Below are 26,344 nucleotides of genomic sequence, written 5' to 3' on the forward strand. Positions count from 1 at the left end.
GTCCTTTAGCATGTCCTCAGGGCTCCTGAGGCCACTCGAGACTGCCATGGGGAGATAGGCAGAAATCGAAACAGCCCTGGCAGCCCCTAGGACGGGATGTGCTGACACGGGACCAGGGGAGGGCCGGCCTCTGCAGCAATGTTACTGCGTCCATTACTGCAGGAAAACCTTCCCTGTGACACCATGTTATTAACGGAGGAGAGGCGTACTTGCTCTTTTTAATACATATTCGTCCTTTAAAATAGGACAGAATGCACTCCCGCAAGCAGCGTGCGCCATTCAAAACATTCTTAGTCCCCTTTTATTTTCCTGGACCTCTGGAAAATATTAAAAGATTGTTTCGTGATACCTCTGGGGAGAGAGGGCAGATGCCATATGTCCCTGTTCTGCGGGAGCCGAATACTAACTTTTGGGGAGCGATCTGGTGTTTAGACTCTGACGATTCGTATGAGACCCACGAGGTGAACTCATGCAAAACGAACACAATCCAAACCAGAAAGAAAGAAATTAATTCAGGATGGAGAAATGATAAATTTCTATCATGGGAAGACCGGGACTGTGGGACTGAGATGCTATCGTGTTCCGAGGACGAGCACATGGCCACCACTCCAGACGCAACAGATGACGCACCCTGGCAAGGAACCAGGCGCCGCGGGGGAAGGGCACGGGGATCTGCCAGACACGGGGTTTTCTGCTGGCTGCAGAGGAAATTAAGTGTAAAAGGGCCGGGTCTGCTATCAGTAAAAGGTATCAATGAAATATAAAATTATATAAATGCACACACACTTCCACCCATTACTTTGGGGATGGCTTTCCCGACTTAACTTCTGTCTTCTTTGTACAGGGACAAATGTGTTGTGTGTGACTTTGGCTCAGCGAAGCCACGTTCTTACGGAAGACCCCTGGTCCGAGGCAGGAGGCACTGGTGCAGAGTGGTCCGAAGGCGTGGGTTTTGGAGCTGAACTTGCACCCATGCCTTGCTAAGTACTTCCTAGCTGAGTACTTAACTTACTTGGGCATCTAGCTTCTCCGGGCATTATTTATATGAGATGGAAACACTTAGGGATTATATATAAGAATCCCATAACTATGGGATTATTATGATAATTAAATGAAGTATCGTAAGTTAAGGGCCTTGTATATAGTTTATGCTCAGTAAACAGTGGCTGCTCCTGTTTGAGGAGGTGTGAGGCCCAGGAAAGTCATGGGAAAATTTCTATATTTCTCAGTCATGCAACAGATGGTCAAGCTTCCCGGTGGGAGTGGGGGACTGAGGGGGAGAGGGGAAAAGCGGGGTAGCAGGATCCGCAAAGGGGTTTTTCAAGCTGCCTGTCACTCATGCCCGTCCCCGACCCAGAGCGGCTGCTCTAGGGGCCGCTGTCACCGTCCTCAGGAATGGCTTGGCCCACCTGCTATGTTGAGTGGGGCAAAGTCTGAGACCCACTGCCCCCAGGGGAGCCTAAGGAGGGCTCCACTACCTTAGTCGGGCAAAGGGTGAAGGGACGCAAATCAGTGGTCACTGGCCAAACTCAGGACCCTCACGGTGTCTGAGGCCCTGGGCAGACGTCCAGCTCTAAGGTGGCATGGATCTTCATTTCTAAGTCAAAGGACCTGGAGAAAAATAAGTTCTGGGCCTTGCAGACAGAGCCTCTAGTCTGAGACGTCCTCTCTGAGCGGAGGTGGAGATAAAAGCATTCTTTCCACACAGTGTTGAGAACTCGGCAGCGCACAGGGCCCCCTCCCAGGGAGTAGGCGAAAGGGGAGCAGAGAAAAGCAGTGGGGAAGGTGCTCAGCCCAGACCAGCCCCCAGGAAGCCAGCGGACACGCTCCCTGAAGGAACCAGGTGGGTGTCCCCGGCTACCCAGTACTCTGCTCAGCAGCCCTGAGGGGAAGTTGCTGGCTGACCGGGTCCCCCTTAAGAAACGAACTCCAAATCTCACGCTGGGCTTAGGGTTTGAGGCGGTCTTGATCTGGGCTATGACTATTACTTGTCACTTCTCCAACCAGTAGCCCCAGCTACTGTCCTTGATTAGGTATCAAGGTCCCAGGGATAAACCTTTCACTCTAAGTCCTTCCCTTTGGCCCACAAGAGTGCCTAGCTCATTCATTTTAAAACATTTTAATGTACTAAATGCTGTTTTCGTCAGGATCAGAACAGATACATTTTGAAGTCTTTTGAAGTTACTGTATTTAATTTTATGAAAGTTATATGTTAGAGATATACACCCCATATAAGAATGTTCTGACCTTTACAAAATGTCTCCAAAAAGTGCCGAAAAAACTATTCAATAGTTCTGTTTGTTTGTTTGTTTGTTTAACAAAATAAGAGGACTTACCTGAAAGCTCTGGCAAAGTTTTGCTGAGTACATTAAAAAGAAAAATCAAAGTCCTTAATTTATAGATTGTCCCCAGGAATCACTACATTTTTCAAATCTGTTGTTAGATGGGCTTTCCTTTCTTTTAAGTATTTTTTACATCTGGAGTTGAGACATTAACCTATTCCATATGTGCCACAGACCGCAAATAAAGACGCTGTCTCGGAAAACATAACGCCAAGTGCTTCCTTTAAAGCTCAATGCAAATGATATCCTTCTCACCTTTCTACACATTCCTTGACAACAGCAAAATTTCCATCTCCTATTGTCCTTCCGACTTTATATCGTTCTGTTATTGTGGCTGGAATCTGGAAGCCTTCCTCCAGCACTTCTGAAAGAATCATTAGTATGTTTTTATTGGTAGAAAAGGGAACACAGATGTTGCACAAAAGAGACGTTTAGAAGTATCATCTAATAGACTGGAACTGATTCAGCGTCAATATGTCATTTTCTGTATAGGGAGGCCAGTCCCCGACTCCCACCTCCTCGCCGACATTGCATCATCATCCGTTATTACTAAGACAAATGATAAACTAAAAGGAAACGTAAAATGTATGGGGTCCACTGCCACCTAGGTAAGAGCAACTTATGCTTTCGGCCGCAGTGGGGATTCTGAGGAGGAAGGTTCACTTTTCATTTCGTGCCAATTTGATCAATAGCGTTTACTGCATACCCATGGTGTCCAGAAAAATGACCTTCCTAGGTAGGGAGGAAAATGCAGTTCGTAAGGGACTATGGGCCGCCTGACATTGTACAAGTATGAAAAATGCCTGCTGTTTGGACACTTAGCTTTACGACATCCTGAAATAGAGATCTCCATAAAATTCCTTATGAACTAAAGCAATGATTGCCACCCCTCCCCAGTATCAATGAGCAGATTTTAGACAAATTTCTCACCAGCAACCTGAGCAGCAGATGTTGAGTTAAAACTGCAATATCTATTATGTCTGTGAACAGAACAGTTTTGTAGTTTCAATTATGTTAGTGCCACTAACATAACGCATTTTCCCCCTTAAAATGCATTTTGAAATATTTTACAAATGCCTGATAATGCTTTAAATATCTAAGGCCATAAAACTAAATAAGCCACACTTAGGTCACATAAATACAATGGATAACCCTTAACATCTTAGGGGTATAAAAAGGCTTTTATAGCTGGGCTCTAAAATTTACATGCTTTAAAGTTATAAATCCTGGCTTTCCCTCAGGCAACCTGAATACAAAATGTGATGGAAGCCTAGTGTGCTTTCTAAATGTGCTCCTTTTCTGACCTTTAATCATAAACTGAGACTAAACATTTCTTCTCAAAATAAAATTAAAACCGTAGGTGGCAAATGGGCTTTCTTGGTGATTTCCGTGTTCTCCTTGAGTTTAGTCTGCAGGGTTGGGGAACGGGAAATGGAAACTCACAATCAGCAGATAGCTGCTTTAGGACCCTTACTTATTCTGGTTTTGTGATCATTTCCAGTCTGCACCACTCTGGATTCTAGAGTGGAGGAAATTTCTGGAAAGCGTGTTCAAATGTAGGACATTTGCTGCTGCTGCTTTTGTCCTCGGCATTTGTGCAACCTCTGCACCTCTTTGCAGGTGACATTTTACGTTTAACCCACTAGAAGCTATCTCAGTGGTCTCCGGAATAGAGCGAGACCTGGGGACTTACCTCCACTCCCCCCACCCCACCATCCATCTCACCCCAAAGAAGCCACAATTTTGCCTCCGTTTGAAGGATTCAGCCTGGGGATTTTTGTCTCGCCCATGGTTATTACAGAAAATGGTTGGAGAAGTTTCAAATCCACTGCAAAGCACCCGAATTTACAAAATATCTCTCGGATGACGCGGTCTTAAGGCTCTTTACTACACGGATAGTAAAAGTAACCATCCTTAGCTGTCAGAGGCAACCCTGGCTTCCGACGGGAAACGCAGGGAGGTACTTCCACCCGTCCTTCCGCTGGGCACCCATCTGGAGCACATGGCTTGGGACTTTTTTCCTGACTATTGAAAAAAAAATGTATCTTTTAAGGCTTCTGGCTAAGAAGACTTAGCCAAAAAGGCTCCGTCAAGGACCATTTCATTTCATTAGGTAAATAAAACGCATTGGAACAAAAGAGGCTTCTGGATGGCTGAATTCCATACTTCTGGAAATACCAAAAACAGTCTGATATTACATGGTAGTCAGGAAATAATCCTTGGGTAAGTCAGGTATCTCACGTAACATAATAAAAGCGTTTCCCCCAAATGGTACTTTATCGGAAAATTAAATCATATTATTTAAAACAAATAAGGGGTGCCGATTCTGTAACAGTGGCTTGATCATATCAGTTTTATACTTTAGTTTCTAAATACTTTCTCATAATTGATTTGAGCCTGATAATAACCCCCAGGGAGGAAATAGGCATATATTACAATCTCCATTTCATAGAAGAAAAACTGAGCTGTGGAGAGCAGAAGAGGCTTATCTAAAACAACCCAGGAGTTAGCAAAAAAGTCTATTCTGGAATCCACGTCATCTCACCACTTTCTGAAGTGAATTCACTTAAGGTCCAAAGAATATTTTTGCAATTGCCATCAATTCATTCTTTCTGTAAAGCCAGATTTTCACATGTTGACTTCACTTAAGTTAGAGTGTGTGCTTCTCTCCTAACACAATCTCTTTCAATATCATCTAGTAGAGAGACAGAGGGACTGCAGGGCTATCACAGTCAAGCAAAAGAGTAAAGATGTAGGGGCTTCCCTGGTGGCGCAGTGGTTGAGAGTCCGCCTGCCGATGCAGGGGACGCGGGTTCGTGCCCCGGTCCGGGAGGATCCCACATGCCGCGGAGCAGCTGGGCCCGTGAGCCACGGCTGCTGAGCCTGCGCGTCCGGAGCCTGTGCTCCGCAACGGGAGAGGCCACGAGTAGAGATGTCTTTCTTGTTCCAAAAGTGAACAGAATTTGGAACCACAAAGGCAACAATTACCCCCTTTTATTTGCAAAGTGGGCAACAGCTGGCCTTGTTAGGTTGCTCATACCTTCAGAGGATGGGAAACGTCTCCACATTAGGCTAGCTCCCTCTTCCTGGCCCCCGAGAGTAGATACCATCCCTGGTGGGAGCCACGTTCAATCCTACCCCCTTGCTGTGAGCCTCTGAAGCTGCTTCGGGCTCATCCTGCTGGAGAAGTGACAGTTTCCTGGTGGGTGTAAATTAAGCCGGCGCATCCCCTGCCCAAGTACAAGCTGAGCCTTCTCCTCGGACACCAAGTCCAAAACTCACCACCTTCTCCAGGTCCGTCGTTCTCATCCATCGAGCTGCAGACTTTGGTGGATGCAAGCGAAGTGGAGGAGCCGCCATGCTGAGAGCTCTGGGGGGGGAACAGAAACAGAGGATAAACATCCTCGGTCCCACTACCCGAGTCTCCAGGTGCTGTGCCCAGCCCAGAATCTCGGGAGGTAACCGTACCCACCACCAGGGAGAAATTGGTCTTAACACTAGGAAAGGGAGGTTCTTAGACTATTCAGTTAGGACTACCTCTCCCCCGACCCTATTACCCAATAAGAGATGGCATTAACTAAGTCAGGCTCATCATTGTCCATTTGGATGTTCCATGACTTTTTATTTCTTTTTCTCAAAATTCGCATTCTTTTGCTCACTGTTTAGGTTTGGCAGATTTGAGGTACCTCACCTCACTCTTCCACACTCTCATCTGCAAACAGGCTTCAGATAAGGGGTCATTCTGATCTCTCTCTCTCTTTTTTTTTTTTCTATTAGTACCATAGAAAAAATTTTTCTTCAGTTTGTTTTTTATGGAATATCCTTTAAAAAATATTCAGCTTTGCCACCTCCTTGGAGAAAGGTTAAAGAGTGGGTTTCTTAATTCCACTTTGACATAAAGGCATAAGCACTAAGCAAGTTATTGACACATTAAATGTTACATAGCAAGAAACATTTACTTATTATTACTTGTACTCCTGAGGCAAAGATAGAACTGAAAGCCTAAGCCTGTGATTCCTTTGTAAATTTTGGGTGTATCTGGACCCAAGACCCATGAGAGCAAACAGGGTAACGACTATATTACAAAGCTCAGAGGATGAAACAATACCAAATATTTAATACTGTCATCAGCCACGAGGCAGTTCTTTAACAATGAATCTTTCCATTCCTCTATCTATCCCTTGAGAAACCAATTTGCACATTTCAATGCTATTTCTAAATAGTGAACACAGCTTGTCCTAAAAGATCCTCCTTCTGTTTCCCTGGGTTTATCCACTTGGCTGGCCTGATGGGAGCCTGGAGGCGGTGAGGGGCGGCACTGGCGCATGGTGCCGGCTGTCTGTGGAGCAGAGAGAAGGGAGAGAGCGTCTGTAGTTGAATTAATAATGAAGAGGTGGTGAGAAGCAAAGGTGACCTACTTCTGCTCTGCTTACCTGTCTCCCTTCAACCTCCTCCCCATTCCATCCAGCCTTAACTGCGCACAAAGTAAGTAGGAAGAGAAGGTTTACGTACTGTCATTACGCCCAACAATATCAGGAAATTCAGAGATTTTAGTTTTCACCCAAAGGATGAAAATAATCGGGCAAACGCTACTTCAGTCACTGCAACGCCACTTGAGTCAACTGCCATAGCACATTCTCCTGGGTGCGCTAAGATGGCCACGTTCCATGGGATGAGTTCATTCATCAAAGCTGACAGGTGACACGATGGGAATACAAGTTAAATTCATGACATTGATGCATCTGCTTCCTCATAGGACTTTCTAGAAGTTTTGTGGTTACTCTAGTACACCACATGCCTGAAGGTCACCTAGTCTGTGTGATGTGCCTTTTATTTTCCAGTACTGTAATAATCCCCCAATCCATCAGCCTGGTGACTTGAGCTGTTTCCATCCTCTCTCATTCAAACTCCCTTTGTGACCAGAAGCACGCATTTGTCCTGTGGCAGGCCAGAAAGGATTCAGATTGTGACCCTGAAACAGAGTTTTTCTTGCTGGGACACTAACTGTGTTGTCATAACCAACTCTGTCGAAGGCACTATAAATGTATGAGCCTATAAGTGTGCTCTTCTGACTTTTACGGATGTTTGTTTGTGAAAACCTGATATTTATAATATTGGGATACATGGCTGAGACAAGGCATATTTATGATGTCGAGGTCTGGAGAAAAGAAACATTAATGCTACCGCATTTGAGGGGAAGGTGTGTGTTTTCCAGAACAGGGAGATCTTTTATCCCTTGTGTCGTTGCTCGTGCTGTAGACAAACGGTGTTCCAAGCAGAAAAGCAGTAAGGAAATGTCTAAAATGTAGACTTTGTCTTCTGGGCCTTCTGATCCTTGAATTTCTTCCAGCAGCATCACAAATGGTGTTTAATCATGCAGACACACTGCGGTTTGGGATGGCAGGAGCTGTCCTGTCATATGGCGTTTTAGATTTTAGAATACAAAGACACATCTTTCAGAATCAAGCATTCAAGTTAATAGACTAGTAGCGTATTTCCTAGCAAAGATGTCCACGACTTATGGACTCAATTCCAAAATCTTGTTTTAATAAGAACGTCAGATCCTCAATACAGAATTCTGACCCCAATAATACGAAAACATCTTTTAAACTGTAATGTTTAATAAACTCGCTGGATATTATTCACTAAACTGCCTTATCAACTAATGAATTGCATTTTCAATAGTGCCACCAAATATCTGATGCCCTGAAAGCTGGCCATAGTGCCAGCTGTGTTTTTCTCCACCTTATGAACAAAAAAACCCCTCAAGCTTTTAAGGCTCTGGTTAAAAAAAAAAAAAAAAAAAAAGTAGGGTTAACACAAGTCTGCTTATGTTTAAAATTGCTTATTTTCAACTTTAGGTTTGAAAACATACTCCAAGTCATTTCAAATTTCATACTGTCTGAAGGTAACAGACAATTGTAAGAGAAAAACATTTAATTACAAACACGGTACCCTGAAAATGGAAAGTTCTCATTTTATTTACTATGCTCAAATGACATAGAATAAATGTATTAAATTTCTAACGGTGTTATCTCTTCTTTTCCCCAAAGAAGTAAGATAGTTAACATTATGCACTTTTCCAAGACAATGACCATTCATGGATTCAACGAATTTCAGGGACTGAAATGGACCTTAAATATTACCTGTTCTACCCTACTTCCACTGAGAGACCAAATGCCCACTACAAAAATCCCAGGCATGTGGTCAAATGGCCTCTGTCCAAACACCTCCAATACTGAACACATTACTTCCTAAGGCAGCCCCCTAATTGTCAATGAGGGAAAGAAAGTTCTTCCTTAAGTTTCGTTCAAATGATGCCCCTCTACGCTTCCTATTTGTGGTTCTTAGCTCTCACCTCTGGAGCCACCCAGTACAGTGCATTTCCCAATAGGACAATGTTTCCGATATTTGGAAAGAGATACTTGGCCCCTTCTGTGTCTTTTCTTTCTCAATTTCAATAATCCCAGTTTTCTGGGTTGTCAGTCAGCAGACAGGGCCCCGTGACCCCTTGACCCTCCAGTTGTTGATTTCTCTGGTTAATGCTGGTGCTCAAAACAAATGCAATATTCTAGGTGTACCCTGACCAGCACAGAGAGAGAAGGGTAGAGCTTTCTTCCTTGTGAATAGAATATTAATGCACTTGAAGATCATACTGGCTTAACAGTAACAACATAACTTTTAAGCCTACACTGAGCTCACAGTGTGTTAGATATCCTTGTTCTGTATTTGAGAGGTTGGTGTTTTGGATCAAGTCTAAGACTTCTCATTTACTCATGTTAATGTCATATTTATTACATTCATATCCTTCCAGCCCGTTATATTTGGATTCTGATTTCGTCACTTAACAGTTTTGCTGTCTCTCCCAGTTGAAGTCATTCAGTAACCACCACAGCCCTTTGAGTACCCTGGTAACTACTCCTAAATATACTACCTTAGACGGCGTGGGAACATTTTGATTATTGCCCATAAGTCTGATTGAAGGATTTTTAAAATACTAAAGGGAAAATGTGTAGGTTCTTGTTCTTTAGAATTAACCCAATGAGATGAATCAGCCTTTATCTATGACCTACAGAAGCTAAAAGACCCACTTATATTTTTGCATGCTTATAAATGAAATCAATTTACTTATTTGGTTTTTCTGAGAAGGTAAACCATTTTATAGGATACATGATGATAAGATTTTGTGTTTGCTTCAGTCAGTATGCGAATTCCAAGGCATATGGGTGTACAGTGCAAAACATAGTTATTTTAGAATTTAATGCAATTAGCTGCTCTAAGAGATATTCTGACATTTGAAATGTCATCGCTTCCAGGCAGATTTAATGGGAACCAGGTGGACAGGTTGCTGGCACCTGGATGCTTTTATGGCACACCTTCATAAAAGCACTGGCCTAAGTAAGAACACATCCTAAGTGTAGCTCTTTAGCTTTGGATCATGTAACAGATGGAGAACATATCACACTTTTTTGAAGTAAGTGAGAAAGCTGACATAACAGTTCTAACCACATTTTACCAAGATGTATCTGACGACTATGTAGTAAAAAACAGTTCATTTCAAACATAAAATGGTACGAGTTCCTCCTGCCATTTGTATTAATGGCACTCAGCTGGGGTCCACACCAAATAATGACTACAAAAATATCCAATTGATCCAACTGATGTAATCAAGGTAGAAAAATCTCAACAGATAACTTTAGCTTTGTCTGGACAATTACATTGTTTCCACTTCACATTCTGTCTTGGCATGCAGTTATTACTTTAACATTTTTTTTTTTTTTGGAAAATGGCAGTAAAAGAATTTAGAAATCAACTGGATCAATTTTATAAAGGAAACACAACCAACAAATATTTAACAAACTCAAATAATTGTCTTGGTGATCCTGACTTGAGGACTACAGAATGTCTAAAGATGATCTCATATAACAAAATTAAACCATAACCTTTGTGTAGAGAGCTTGAAATCCAAGGGACTCTGTGTATATAGAAAAAAACATATATTCATTTACTTTCCAAGTGGGTAGAGAACAATAAGTTGATGACATCAATCTACAATAACTAACAAGGCTCCATTACTTGAAACAAGGCACAAAAGTAATTCCTTTTTCCAAACTCCCTTGTCTGCTTTCTCCATAGTACGCATAACTTAAAGTTTACGGCATAGCAAACACATGCATAACTCAGAATGAATACTGAAACGCGTAAGAAGTTATAAACATTTGGTCAAAGTTTTCAAAGGACTGTAGAACTGTCATTCATAAAATAGGTTTACTTAGAGGAAGAGAAAATGAAAATGGGAATACTGGCATTAAATCTATGTTAGTGAAACCACGGAGCCAAGATATCAAAAATAAACACGTTTAGTTATGACTCTGTTGTACGGGGCAGTCTGCTTTGTTGCTACCGTCTAGTCACTATGCTCACTTAAAGCCAGGATCTGTACATTTAGAATCTCAACTATTTGTCTTGGTGGGCACCAGGTGTCCTCTTAGGACTTTCTCGCTGTGAAATCATAGTTTGGAAGGGGAATCTCCTCTCAATAAAATAATGCCCTCCATGATTTACTCCTCAGTTTGCATTCCCAGCACTACTCTTTCAGGCACCTGCTCCATTTCACTTTGAAGTCTATTATATTCAGAAAGTAGAAGCACAATCTGGAATTTTATAAATTTGTAAACATTCCTTCCAGCTGTACCATTATTGCTTTGAGTACTGACTATATGTAGGTTATCATGGAAATAATAAAGAGAACCAATTAAAGCAAACTATAATTTTAAGGTTAAAATGAACCTAGTAAAAATGTTAGATTTAAAACCAGAATTTTAGACTTCTATAATAATGTTAATGTAAAAAATTTTTTTCTAACTAGGCCAGTAAACTTTCTATTCTCCCTTATATACCATATTAAGAATGAAACAGATTATGGATTTTTGTTCTATATTAAAGTTGGGTAATCAAGTTTGTTATTATAGTTATTTTATGATATATTTATTTAGCGCTTTTAAAATACCTTTCATACACACACATGCACCTATATACACATGCACATTTTTTCCCCCTGCAAATTAGATGACCTTGGGAAAAATGCCTTCATGCCCAGGAGGAAGTTACTACGGTTAAAATTTCTTTTTTTCAACCAGTTGCCAATTTGTTTGACATATTCACCATTAATGCAACCCTGAGAGGAAAGTGTATTAATGATTTTAATATAACCAACTAAAACAGAATTCTTCCACAAATAGTCTTATTTCATTGTTATTGTCAGTGTTTTATACTTTGGATGTCATGCGATGTCATTCTGCAGTATCTCAGGTATCATCTGCTGATGCTAATTACATCATAAAACACCATAAATATGATTCTGAATGTAACCCTTACCCCACACAGTCATTTCAATTTCAATGTCTACTTATCAAGTTTTCTGAAAGAAACTCACTGAACAACGTAGGTGGTTTTTCCTGTTTATTATAGTTATTTTTAAGGTGGTTAAGTGTCACAACATTAACTCTGAGGGGAATAACATGGTCCAGTGTGAAATGCAAGGTACAACATTTTACAGTGAAGCCACAGTACAAAGTGATGGAACTTTCAAAATTGGGTAGGTCAATGAAACATTTCATCATTTCGCTCTGTAAAACTCTGCTGATGGCCTCAACTAATGGACTTTTAAAACATGTTGCTGTTTAAAACATTTTAACAGCAAATGCTTTTTTTAAGAGAATACACATCCGAGCAACTCAAACTGTAAGCAGGAAATATGTCAACCTCTCTACAAAAATTTTATCCAAATTTACAACATTCATAGTGTATTTCAAAGTAAAATGTCCTTAGAACAAATAAACTCAATTCCTTGCTTGTTGATGAATATAAACTCAAAGAAACACATCACAAGAAAATTAACTTTCATAGTTCTTTGCCTATGACCTTTCAGATACCTACTACCCTGGCTTCAAAACCATTTTGTGGCCATATATAATACAAACACCCATGTATTGCATGCATCATTTATACTATCTTGGAATTTATCCATCATCTTTACTAAAATGAACCACATTTTAAAGACACTATATATCATGCACCCTGAAAAATTACAGCTAGGGCCTCAGATTTCCTATCTTTTCCACATGCATTACAGGCACAAAGTTACAAATATTTTTCAGCTGACAGTATAACAAACTGCATCAGGCAATTGGTATTTCGAATTCAATATATCTCTAATTTTCACACTATAATTCTGTGGGATATCGTTGTCACTGACATGCACATTTAGAGATGCTAGCCAGGCTAATGCAAATACGCATAAATAGGAAATATATGTATATATAGCATTGGGTTGCCCAAAAAGTTCATTCCCAATATATTCATCCAATTAACATTTTCAGGAGTGTGTATATTTGCTATACACACATACAGGAAGTATAGTAGGGTTACTACTGAAAATATGTCGATACTTTAGAATTATTGTGTTTTGAAAGAACATACAAAACTGCCTTACAGGTTATCTGGCTTTGCAATTCAACTTACTTCAAATCAAACACAGTTTGGATTCTCTTCGATTTATGTTTCAATATAATTACTCACCTACTCACAACCCTATAAATCAATACTTCCTTTTTTTAGTGAATACTGACTGACAATCACCACATGTCATACACATTAGAGAAACACCAGTGATAGTATATAATCATTTTAATAATAGAATATCAGGACATAACAATATAAGCATTAATGTATGCTTATATTTAATAGTTAACACAATATTGGATTTATCTGAATTTGAAATTTTTGTTTAACTGGATTCCAAATTGTTTCAAATAAATCAGTACATCTGCCAATTATTTGGAACCATTTTGCCATACTAGTTTAGCAAGCTACTTTTGAAGTTAAATATGCCTCAATTAATATGTCATCGGTGATGATTTATGACATGAAAGGTTTTACATACAATTCCACAAAAGCCAGTAACTTATAAGGCTGTGTCACAAATACCATACTCTACTATTTATGGTCTATAAACATACACAAATACTTACATAAGCACACCCATGTACACACTGAGCCCTGCAAATTTACGTAAACACCTACACACCTGGGTAGATATATGGCCACATTTGAAAAATTTAGTGGTCCAATAGCTAAAATATATGGAATTATTTTTAAGGATATTATTCTATATATTCATTCATTTGTATTAAGAAATGTGGCTTTTAGATTTCATTATTTTAAATGAAAAAAAAAAAAATCATGTACAGATCTGCAGTGGATGCAACCAAAATACCCCTGCTGGTTAACACAGGGAACACATGTGGCACATGAATTCTGGTTCAAATGTTTTTAGAAGATAGTATTTGATATTTTCAATATTTACATGAGCCAATATAAGAACACAGGGATATGTATAGATGGGTGTGGACCTGCCACGTCTCACAAGTCTATGACAGTATGAAAACATTGGGAACTCCTGCCCCACCCCACATAATTAAGCAAGACAAAGAAGAAACAAACCATGTGGCTTTCAGAACCAGTCTTTTGAGTTCACACTGAAGTTTACACTTGATTTATAATTAGGTTTTGCATTTCTAAAATGCGGAAAGCAGGGATACATTTATTGTATCGTTCTCTATGATGTCTAAAGGTGAAAATGTAAGTGCCAAAGATCAAATTTTTCCTAGAGTGCAATGTCTTCACAGAACATTTAAGGTCTACCATAAGGACAAAAATGCATTGCTTTTGCTGGAGGTCTCTTCTGCCCAGTAGAACAATTTAAAAATTCAGTGTCTAATTTTTTTTAAAAAGAATTCTATAAGTAAGTAAATCTTAAGTGCCTATAAATCATCAATTTGGCTCCACCAATAAACTGAAAACTTCTGGTTTGTTGCTAAGGATTTTTTTTTTTAATTTCTGCTTTAGTATAATGGAATTATGCTCTGCACAGGAAGAGATCTCAAAGTCTATAAATGGTGTGCTGTTTCAATCTCTGAGGGATTTTAGTTTCAAAAGTAAATGATATATATTGCCCCTGAACAGTCGTTTAATAAAAGTCACATGTTCAAAAGATTAAATGCTGTGGAATAGCATTTCCCTCGGAACTGCTTGAATGGAAAGTTGGCCATGATATCTATCGGCAATTAGTACAAGTCCAGTTTCTTTTTGCCATGTCTAAACAAAGTCCTGGGCTTCATATCAATTGGCAATATCTGCCACTTATCCAGAACAAATAGCGTTTATTGGACCTTTCTAAGCAGTAGTTGTCCATAAGATTGACAGTTCAGGGAAGTTAAAATTATTGGAATTTATTTTTTGTTCTGGACCATCTGACCCCACCAGATTTAGGTTAACTGTTCCACTGCTTTCTTTGCATTTTTGACAGTTCAGTCAAATACATACTAATCTTTTATGGACTCAACTGTATTAAGTAATGCATCTTACAAAGACATAACTAGAACAGACACCAGCATAGGCAACCTCACAGATGTTTACTGTTTCAGCTAAAACAAAGCAGCCTTTTGATCTCAGCAGGAGTCTCTGTTCATTTCTATTGGAAACAGTTTTAAAATCTGAAGTCTGGAACAGGTATTATGAACTGTTCTTTCAAGATGGAATGGTTCAGTTTGCAGTTCTCAAATAACCTGCCAGAGAAGTGTCTTTCTCTGCAACAGACAGGATAATGAGGCACTAATTTTTATAAGGCTAAGTTTTCAAATGCTGTTAGGTTGCCTGTACTGTTTTTTTTCTTCTTCTCCTTCTTATGGTTGGAATATTTTATTCACTTGGAAAGTGAGATAGTAACATATGTAACTATAAACCAGATGGTAAAATTTGATAGTTGAGCAATTTATCAAGGAGATAAATGGATAACATTTAAAACAGTATATGACAACTGAAATTCTCTCCATTTTGAACCAAACATTTTGTTTTTAAATTCAATCTTCAAGTAAAATTTGAAAAAAAAAACCCAAGTAAAAGCCTCCAAGTGGCATCATACATTTTTAATTTATCACCTACTGAGATATGTCAAGCCTGTAAAATATCAAAACCATGCTACACAAGTCTTAAATTGTTAGTGTTTGAACTAGTAAAACTAAATGATCACTAGGGTATGGCTTAAATACAACAGACCATACACATTAAATTAGTTCTTAACATTCAGATTAAAAATAATTGTTTTATGTTTAAGCAAAGCTGACTATAATTTTTAAACAGAGGACTAGGAAAGCAGAATTAGTAGGTTAATGTTTAACAATAGGTTATAATCATAGATTTACTTAGTTTAACACAAAGGAGTTTTGCATATGAAAATTTCCAAAATACCAGTAAGATCCAGGATTTATCAGAGTAGAGATGTGGATATTTGGGACCTGATTTATGCAGCACCATTTAAAAGGATTTTGCTTTTCAAATTGGTTTTTTGGAATAAGTCCAGACACAATTTTTTAGGTCTGTATGTTTTTAAAAAAAGCTTCCTAGCTTCAGCATTTACATATTTGAAAAATTATATATATGGTTGTAGGGAAGAATTATATAATTTATAGCAATGCCATTGAACAAATTCTTCATGTTTAAGCTATACTTATGCTGTTTTCAATGAAAGATAAGTTTAAAGAGTAAAATTTACTTTTTACAACAAAAATAAGGAAAGTTCCTATGCTTAACAAGAGAGTCTTCAAGAGATATGTCTTTGACATGGGTGTTTTTCCTCACCTATACTAACCCACAAAATGACAAGTAGCTCTGAATAGTGTCTAGGAAGAAGAACCCTACTTGAATATTTTGATTATTTTGCAATAAAAGTACTTTAAAACCAGCAATGTAAAGTTTAAGAAGAATATAACTTTAAGAAAAAATGTCTGCTAGTGGCATTTCAATCTGCTTAGCCAGAAAATCTGTACAGAACTGTACAGAAAATTTGTATCTACATGTTTACTTATGATCAAAATGAAAACCCCATCTACAGAAATTATGACTGTCTTGCTACACCATTAGCATGTTCTGAAACTAAGATCAGGCCCATAAATGAAATTCACCTAGAGCCAGGCCTGGCACAAAAAACCTCACCAATTGAGCCAGTTTGTGTTCAAGCTCCCTCGGTCAAATCAACGTAGGAGATATAAAAAAAATATCTCTTTCAAGGATTAATATAAAATGCCTGGGTATCTCCTTCTATATGATTTAGGCTTCATAATTTCAAGGTATGCAAAACTCTTTTGTGTATTTTGCTGTTAGACTTTTGCTTAGGAAACGTGAAACCTTCACCCAACCACAAACCATATACACTGCTCCATTGTCTCTTTTACACTGAGTCTCCTACTGAATCCAAATCATCCGAAGAGAGGGGGCGATACAGGTCCTGTAAGATGAAGGGCGGTATAGATTTGTTTACTTGGCTTGCTTAGGCGCCCTGTGGCTCTCTTAGGAGTGGAACAACACTGAATGGGCATCCTTGGTTTCTGACGTCATTGAACCCATTAGAGTCGTCAAATTTGGATAAGAGGAAAGATCATGAAACCATCTAAATAGATGAAAAGGGTGCTTATTCTGCCTTATTGGCTTGATCCGCTCATGAGCTTTTGCCTTCCTTTGTGTCCAGTTGGGTTCTACAGCCCTTGAGGTCTGTCAACACCAACTCTGCTACTGTGTATCTAGGCAATTCTTCCTTGAACGTTTCCTTCCCATTCTGGGTAGAAGAGGAACGTGCGTACCTCAGGCAATAATTTATTAGGAGCCCCAGCTGGCATTCAGGAAATTCTGGTCCCAGAGCAGCAACTCAAGGGTTGCATTTGCACCCCGCATACACCCAATAAACATTGCCTTTTCCAAATGGTATGTTTGGAAGACAGAAAGAATGCGAACTTGACCTCCCTGCTCCCTTCCCAGTGTTTATCCCGGTTCCCCAACCGCTCACCCATCACCTTCCCTCTTCTTCCCTTCGCCCTTTTCTGCTATGAGATCCCTCTGTCGGTCACCAGGCAACGAGCTCAGATCTGCAGAGTGTCTGGAATCCTGGCTTCTTTTCTATTTTGAACCACCCACTCTTCACATCATTTGACTGATCAGATAATCTACAAAAGTCAGCCATGTGGGAGTATCATGGGGAGCTTCATTCCACCTACACAATACAACACTTTTCTTCCTGATGTATTAAGAAATGGGACCCCAGAAAGTTCATGGATGGAAAAGATCCTCCCGGATCTGCATCTGTGACCAAACGCTTCTAGACAGCAATTTAAATAACAGTGTTTTGGAAAAATAGGGCAGTTGCTTGGTACACTGCCATCAGCGCTTTCAAGAAGAAAAATATCTGGCATGCAGACTCCTATTGTATAGGACTATTCTAAAATACCAAAAGAGGTAACAAAAATATAATATTAAGGGAAGGAAAAAAGCTGATTAAACCATAATTAACATAAATAAAAATATAGATTTTCTTGTTTGTGAAGAAGCGGTCAAATGTCTCAATATTCCTTTAAAAAAAAAAGCAGCTTATATTCTTGTGTTTCAAAATGAGGTAGGAAGTGTGAGTGTGTGTTGCAGGGAGAGGCAGCCCACTCATTTTCCTGGCCCTGTTGCTAGGCAACACAGAAAGAAAAAGAGAAGTAGCTACTGTTTCCCAATTTGCAATAAAAAGAGTTAATTTATTCTTTGAAGTGTCTTCTTTTAGCACTTGCCATCTTTCACTTATTTCAGTATTTCCTGCATAGGAGTATAGCCATTTGAGAAGAATATTAACCAAATGTGAAACAGGATCAGTTTTTAGGGATATTCTAGGCTCAGTTTAACTGGGAGGGATTATTTGATGCAGTCGCCTCCACACCAAGATGAAAGCTCCTCTCACTAAAGCAGCTGGGAATGTTTCTACTCATTGACATGGTACATGGCTGGAGGATGTTCATTTACGGCCTCAATTCAAAAGCCTGGAAATGGAACCACCTCTAACCTCTCCGCTGCTCTGCTCACAACATGTGTTTAATAAATGTTTTCAGATGATGATAAACCTTTTGTCTCCTTAAAACAAACGAGATTGTTTCTCCCTGTCAAGTACGGAGCGTGCACTGGTAGTTTAAATGACAAAATGAAGAACCTACGAGAGAACCAACCCTTATGATCATTTCCCAAGCGCTGGCAGTGTTAATTACATAAGCCATTGGCCACACAGCTGCTAGGAGCCGGATGGAAATGTTCTGCCTCAGTTGGACAAAGTCATAGTGACGTAGGGAGTGCAGAGGGCAGCAGAAGCAAATTCTACCCTCATTTTGCCAACAAAGGGACAGCTGAGGGGCTTCCCTGGTGGCGCAGCGGTTGAGAGTCCGCCTGCCGATGCAGGGGAAACGGGTTCGTGCCCTGGTCTGGGAAGATCCCACATGCCGCGGAGCGGCTGGGCCCGTGAGCCATGGCCGCTGAGCCTGCGTGTCCGGAGCCTGTGCTCCACAAAGGGAGGGGCCACAACGGTGAGAGGCCCGCGTACCGCAAAAAAAAATAATAATAATAAAGGGACAGCTGAGCCAAGTGCTTTACATCCCCAAGATGGAAGTCTCCACCATAAGCCAGCAGGAGGGAAGCTCAGACCTGTAGCAGGGAGTCTCACTCATTCTAATCTAATCTCAACAACGAAGCATGAGCTAAATCCTGAATCTAATTTAATTAGCCCAAAGGATGAAGACAGATTTCTATGCCAGGTGTCGTCTCCAAAGTATACACCTCAAAAGAGAGACTATTCTATGTGAGAGGGCCCTATCTGTCCTATCTCTTTTTCTTTGTTATTTTTTTAAGTCTTTATTGAATTTGTTACAATATGGCCTCTTTTATGTTTTGGTTTTTTGGCCACGAGGCATGTGGGACCTTCATTCCCCAACCAGGGATCGAACCCATACCCCCTGCACTGGAAAGCAAAGTCTTAACCACTGCACCACCAGGGAAGTCCCCAGTCTGCCCTATTTCTAATGGCTGCCTCTATAGATGGGGGCCTCACTGGGTAACATTTATAAGAAAAGCATCACTCACTCCACTAGCCCTTCCTCTACTCAACCATAGACAAGTAGGAGATTAAATGAACTTGGTCCATTCTTCTAGTAGTTCACTAATGATTCCTGTACTTTAAAATGCCAGATTAGACTGCGGCCATGAAGAAACCATAGTGAAAACACTCCGCTGGAACTGGAGTCGCATTATTGGGTTTTCTATCTGGAAAGAGCCTTTTATTTTGTTTTGTTTCGACTGAAGCCGGGAGAGGATAACATACTTTTCAAAGATAACACAGCCATTTAGTGGAGGAGCTGGTGCCCAGCTCCAGGCCTCATCCAATGATCAAAACCAGCTGGACCTGATGCCAGGGGGTTCAGTGGAGTGAGCAGGACAGTACGACCTGCTAAGTGGGGGCCAGGCTGCAAAGGGGACTGGGGGCTGACTCAGTCACCTCCCCCCGCAGAGGGTGTGTGGACACAACCTCAGCAGGAGGCTTGCAAAGAGGAGCTTCCCTCTTGGAGGCAGTTTAAATGTATGGAACATAAAGTCTCTCTCTCTTTTTTTTTGCAGTACGTGGGCCTCTCACTGTTGTGGCCTCTCCCGTTGCAGAGCACAGGCTCCGGACACGCAGGCTCAGCGGCCATGGCTCACGGGCCCAGCCGCTCCGCGGCATGTGGGATCTTCCCGGACCGGGGCACGAACCCGTGTCCCCTGCATCGGCAGGCGGACACTCAACCACTGCGCCACCAGGGAAGCCCTAAAGTCTCACTTTAAAGCACATAGTACAAGAAATGAAATTCATGAATCCAATCTTTGAGTTCAAAGGCTGCCAAAGAGCCCTAGCTGCTTAAAATGTCCAGGGAGCAGCATCCTGAAACCTCCCTCCGCACCTTGCCTGTGAAATCAGGGCAATGAAAGGCCTCCTGTTGCCTCCACTGTGCCATGCCCCTCCTCCCCGTCCCACTCCTTTGATTCTTGCCTTGGTCTTACTGGAAAAGACAAACCGCAGAGGCTGTGAGGCGTTCCGAACAGTAGTTCTTCCATCCTGAAAGAAAAGCTAATCCCACCCCCTTCCTTAGCACAAAGAAACGAACACTGTTTCCAGTAACTTTTTTGACTTTGGTCTCCAAGCTCAATCAACTTCTCCGTTATTACACAAGAAGCTCAAAGATAAATGCAGGTCATGATGAAAGAGAAGGTGCTCGGTGTGGGTTTCATTCACAAAAACACAGGCCAAATGCAACCATCTCTGCAGCACAAACCCTCAGGGGCTCTGGACCACCATCCTTTGCCCTAAAGCAACTCCCACCAGGGCCCGCCCACCTCCAATCCAGGCACTTTTCCTTTTCCTTCTTAAGGAAGTCTGGTGACCAGTGATGATGTCTCTAATGAAACTCATTTCAGCTAAGGAAGCTTACAAGTCCAGTGCCATTAACGTCTTTGTGCACTCGAGACAAAAAGAGTGAGGTATTTCAAAGTGAAGCAGCAACTGTCTATTCTTCCTGGAATTAAGATCAGGACAAGTTTACAGGGAAATTTAAAGCCCCGAGTCCTAGCTAAGAGAAACCACAGCCATAATAAGTGACCCAAGGTCGGTCACCTCCTGCCCTCGCCTGGTTCTTCCTTAGAGACAAGCAGCGCCCTCATGAGAGGGCTATTTGCTGGCACCTGTGCCATCGGCACCGAGATGTGGACAGGTCTTAAACAAGGAGCTTGCTCATTTCCTTACCCTCTGCTTCCGCAGGCTTCCAGGGCTGGTGGGTGATGGGCTTGGAGACTTGCCCGAGCGCGGAGTAGACAGCTGACTCCCAGGGGTTCCATTAACTAGAAACACAGAGAATCACAGAGGGAAAAAGCAGCTTATTAAAGAATTCTCACGACAAACCATCTTCTCAGAGCAACAAACAATTAAAGAGGGACGTTTGCTAAAATTCCAGATACCCTTTTATCTATAGTCCTGAAAAACAGCTTCTGGGAGAAACCTTCTTTAGAAATTCACTGCTTTGTTACTCCAGTGTTGAATATAGCAGTAAAAAGAATAATAACATACTCTGCACAACTTTCCTGATGAGTTTATGAATGATGCTCTTAGCTGTGCCCACGGAGGTTTTAGGCGTGCGGTTCTGAGACATTTTCAATGGACTTTATGCTTCCTTCTTTAGTTTAGCTTCCCAGTACAAGCCAGTGAAAGTAAATATGAGCACAGCTCACAAGTGATAGTCCCAGTGTCTTGTGAAAACAGATCACTGTCTTTTTAGAGTTAAGAACTCACTTCTAGAAGTTCCCACATCCACTTGCGCCCCGTGCATCCCCCAGCCTAACTCAGAAGGACCTGCCTCCAGCAAGACAAAGTAACTGGCACAGACACTCAGGAACTCACCGTGAGTCTGTACTGCTGTCGAGAATAAAAGCTGCTTTTTAACAGGTTTACATCACGAGAACCAACCTGACTCTCAAGACTTTTAAACATTATCCCTAAAAGGAATCAAAGCCCCAGAACTCACGTAAGCCAATCTTTGCTCTGAGTAACAACACCTCTAAAAACTGATAAAACACTTAAAGACATGACTCTCTAAAGCTGTATCAGATCGCCACTATTTTGCCTGTAAAAATGTCAACATTTTTACATGTTTTACATCCACAGCAACGGAAGTAGCATTAGCAATGAGACACAAATGTCCTCCAGGGCGCAAAATAAACATCTTTCCGTGAGGGAGAGGGATCATGCATTTAACTTACCTTCTATGAGTTCTAACATGGACACAGTCTCAGTGCCTAACCTGACAAGAGCAAGAGGCGAAATCCCTTCTTAGCACTAAGCCCAGCACCGCAGGGGAGGAGGGAAGCGGTTGGATTAGTTAACGATGGCTAAGGCTGCTCCCAGAGCAGGCTGAATGAGAAGCAGGATTCCTCAGCAGATGCCTTTTCTGCGTAAGGCTGACGTCTTCCGAGCAGCAGTGGGAGGTGCGGGTTCTGTCTTAGGCTACATCAAAGGTGTCAATTCAGCCTCATGCCAACGCGGAACCACTGCAGCCCTCATCCCACCCCTAACTCCCGGAAGCCGAGTCCTTTCAGGGCTTTACACTGAATCATAACGAAGTGCCTCTGGGGGCAACAAGCCCAGTGATTCATCTAAAAAATCAAAATGACAAGAACTCTTCTAAAGCCTGGAGACTACCAGGTAACAGGGGTAATAAGTCGACCCTCACAAAATTCAGTGGTGAGGTACACGTTTGGTGATTTTTCACACACAGTGTTTGCACCAAACCTTAGGGGCCGTGGAACTGGGAAGCTCCTTGTTTTGTCATCTTCTCCAAAGACCTTTACCAAATGTCACAGAACTCATGCTGCACTAATTTGTGTGTTGCCTTTGACATGTATTTGGTGACTCCATCTAAAACACGCACATGCACACACACGCACACACCTATTTTTTGTTTTTTGGTTTTTGGGGGCAGATTGAAGTAGGAAGCACTGAGAATGCTTTAATTTGCTTGCATTCTATGGCCCTGTCTTTGTTGAATGAGCCTGATGCCTGGGCCTCCTGGCACTGCACTGCCCCGCCAGTGCCTCTGATAGGAAGGGCTCTGAAACAGGCAAGGACTAAAGAACTGTGGGCAGAGGCAGAATCCACAACTAACAAGGCATGGGATCCCCTAGGAGTTGACTGGAAAACAGGCTTTGTGAACATACTATTTTCTTTGCCCACTTTCTACATCACTTTACATCTTTACATCCCTCCTACAGGCTACGCAGATCGGGAAGAAATGAGCAAATGGGAAAGCAAACACAGTACTCACAGTTTTACTTTTGGGACTCTAATCTTACCAAGCCAATGGAACATAAAGAAAAAGAGAAAGTGCACTCCCAGGAAAACAGCCGTAGCAATACTCTGCTTAAAAAAAACAAAACCAAGCAACAACAAAAAGCTTGCATTTACTAAGTATTCATTATGCGTGCATCTCAGTTTACTGAAGACTTATTTTCTATGGACTAGTTAACGCACTTAAACCTTTTATATTGATATACTGGGTTGGCCAAAAAGTTCATTTGAGTTTTCCGTAACATCTTACAGGAAAACCCGAATGAACTTTTCGGCCAAGCCAATATATACACATATATGCATATATACACACACATACACACACACGTATTATCTCACTTAACTATCAGGAGAACTCTGTGAGGCAAGCAGTATTATTTTATAGATGAGGAGGCATCAAGATGATAAGCAACTTGACCAGAGAATACAGGGCGGAGGCCGAAATCTCTGCACTCTTTACCACCACTTTCTCTGCTGCACCCACCTCCTAACCTGCAGGGAAATCACACAACTCAACTAGTAATCACAACAGAGTATTCTGAGAGGGGAAGTACTGCATGTTGCTGTTGGAATCCTAACAACCTATGGGGTCAAGACTGGCCTACACCCTACAGAGAGGGTAAGAGGTAGTGAAGCCAGATCCTCAGGATTAGTAGGAGTTTGCCAGGGGAAGGAGGGTAGGGCACAGTGAGGGAAAGTGTTCCAAGGCAAGAGGACCACGTGTTTCATGGCTGGGCACGGAGGAGGGAGCAAGTATGGTGCTCTGAAGGGACCTAAACAAGTCAGCATAGCAGCCAAGTGGAGTTGGAGGGAAGGACCTTATGAATGAGGATGGAGGAAGCGGCAGGGGTCACATAACGCGGGGTTTTGAAACTCAAGTTAAGGAGTTTGGGTTTTATCCAAAGCACAGTGAGAAGCCATTGGATGATTTTAAGCTGGAACCCAGGGGATCAGATCTGCATTTTAAAAAGCTCTGAAGAGCTTTTACCCTGTCAAGAATGGTTGAGAGGGGAACAGTAATGGCAGCAGGGACACCCCTTAGCCGAATGTCCAGGTAGGAGAGACAGGGGCACATTTCAAAGGTCCTGTGGTCAGAGAGATGGTGTGGCTCCATCTAGGGTAGTGCAGTGGAGGTGGAGGGAAATGGAAACATTCCAGAGAGATTTAAGAGGTAAAAACTATCAGATGTGGTTAATTGATTGACTGAAGAGGATTAAGGCTAGAGGTGCATTGCATGTACCTTAAGAAAGAAAGAGAGAAATAGAGAGAAAGAGAGAGAGAGAGGGAGGGAGGGGGAGAGAGAGAGAGAGAGAGAAAGAAAGAAAGAAAGAAAGAAAGAAAAAGAGAGAGAGAGAGAGGGAGGGAGGGAGAGAGGGAGAGAGAGGGGAGTTGTGTTTTAATCCTGTAATTCCAGAAGTCCCTGAGTGCCAGTATAAAAGGGCTTTGTCACTTATTTAATAGAACTCATTAAAATTCAACTAACAAACGGTGTTATTTTACAGAGGCCTGTATTAAATAATTCTTTATTTTGAATGGGAAAAATTCAACTTCATATGGTTGTTTTTAAATGGCCAAGCAGGTCTAGCAATTAGTTATCTCAATCGAAGTCACTAACATCTGAATTACTAAAGTACCCATCAGATCCACTGCCTTATATCCAGTTCTGGTTTCCTTTGCTCAGATCTGTCTGGGCACATTTTAAACCCTGTATCCTTTGCTCTGCTTGTTACCTCCCGAATGAGAAGCGCTAAACTTTAGGCTGGCTTATTCTCATATCCCGTGATGATCAATCGTATAACCAGCCACCAAAGAGCTGTGGAAGAAATCTGTGGGGCCGACTTCTACCATCTTTAGTCCGTGTCCCTCTCAGGGGCACCTAAGCCTATCAGGGACACTATAGCTTGAACCTGTCACAGCACATCACTCCCCATGAAAGATCCGACCTCACCTCATCCTTCATCATTTCAGATGGATGATCCTACTCTATTCATTGGAGCCATGAATTCAGGATTCTGTAATCAACCAGTCAGCACACACAGCGTGAACTTACCAGGTGCCTGACTCTGTGTAGTGTTCCCCGTCTCCCGAAACTTACAATTGAATATGAAAGTTACTAAAAAAAAACCTCTAGAATTGGGAAATACTTGGCTTCCTTGTTAGAATTCATTGCTTCTTTTAAATGACTCTAAGCTCATGTGTATGTTAGCAAACCCTTTGTGAATTTAAAGGGTTTCTTCCCTTTACAGTTTCGTTGGTAACAGGCTCTCAGACAGCAAGTGAAAACTAAATGTTTAAATGCCTCAAACTGGTCCCAAAGTTAGAACAATCTCTACGCAAGACTATCTCATTACAAGGTGACTAACCTTTTGGACTTCAAAACCGATCTTGCTGTTTCCCTGTCTGCTTTTTGCACTTAAGATGGCTCATTTATTTATGCCACTGCACTTGCAGGCAGGGGAGGAGGGATCGTGTTTGCATGTCTATGGGTCTATGTAGCCGTCTGTGTGCTCAGGGGGCGGTGATTCAGGCATACTGCCCAGATCTGGCTGCTTGCCCTAGACTTTCCCTCTCTCCCTGATCGTGGAGGAGGCTGTAGATACTCTAAAATATGTTTTCCCAGCCCTTGTCCATTGCCTGCCACATTACTGAGAAGAAAACAAAAAAGAAAAAAAGCAGATGGAGTCAACTGAGGCAAAGAGAAAATAGACAAGCGTCTAATGGGTGGGGGAACTCTTGAGAATAAATGCTTTTTTCCTAATTTTATCTTCATAGGTGCTCACCCATAGGTGAGGTGGAGCCCTAATTTTCTCCATTTGTCTGCATTCTCTTAAACTGAGACAATGGGTCCAATTCAAAGGGACTATCTTATCTGTTGAGAACAATGGTAAGCGGGGAGGTCAATAGAAAGCAGTGGGGATGGAGAACAGTACATGGCTCTATGAATTAATTATTTAATAAATACTTACAAAAAGGCCCTTGAACCTCAGGAAGTCTAAGCAACTTGAAAAGATCCTACTGTTCCTCAATTCACTCATCTGGTCAACATTTACTTAGTAGTGACCATGAACTTGAAGGCGCTGTAGGATGTGTAAAGAACACATGCCCTCAGAAACCTTAAGACTTGGCAGGGTCATACAGCCTGTCACCTGTAGCCCAGGGGCCAAATCAACTGTCACAGGTCTGGGGAGGTGGGAAAGACCCTCACAGAGGTCGGCGGGGC

General features: G+C 41.5%; 1 protein-coding gene across 3 annotated transcripts in view; it reads right to left on the reverse strand.

Annotated features, from left to right (window-relative positions):
- Positions 1 to 26,344, reverse strand: part of DCLK1 (doublecortin like kinase 1) — a 325,626-nt gene that overhangs the window by 53,726 nt on the left and 245,556 nt on the right. Inside the window, exons 6-8 of one of the 3 annotated variants that reach the window (XM_081214510.1) lie at positions 21,031 to 21,125; positions 5,628 to 5,712; positions 2,598 to 2,706 (exon numbers count right to left, since the gene is read on the reverse strand). In XM_081214510.1, the coding sequence (XP_081070636.1) occupies positions 2,598 to 2,706; positions 5,628 to 5,712; positions 21,031 to 21,125 (289 nt within the window). Of the gene's footprint in view, positions 1 to 2,597; positions 2,707 to 5,624; positions 5,713 to 11,798; positions 16,690 to 21,030; positions 21,126 to 26,344 lie in introns of those variants that run through there. The other 2 variants (XM_081214509.1, XM_081214508.1) reach the window with 2 other exon arrangements.

This window comes from Mesoplodon bidens, assembly GCF_964165515.1.
Source record: "Mesoplodon bidens genome assembly, chromosome: 17".
Taxonomy (NCBI): Eukaryota; Metazoa; Chordata; class Mammalia; order Artiodactyla; family Ziphiidae; genus Mesoplodon; species Mesoplodon bidens.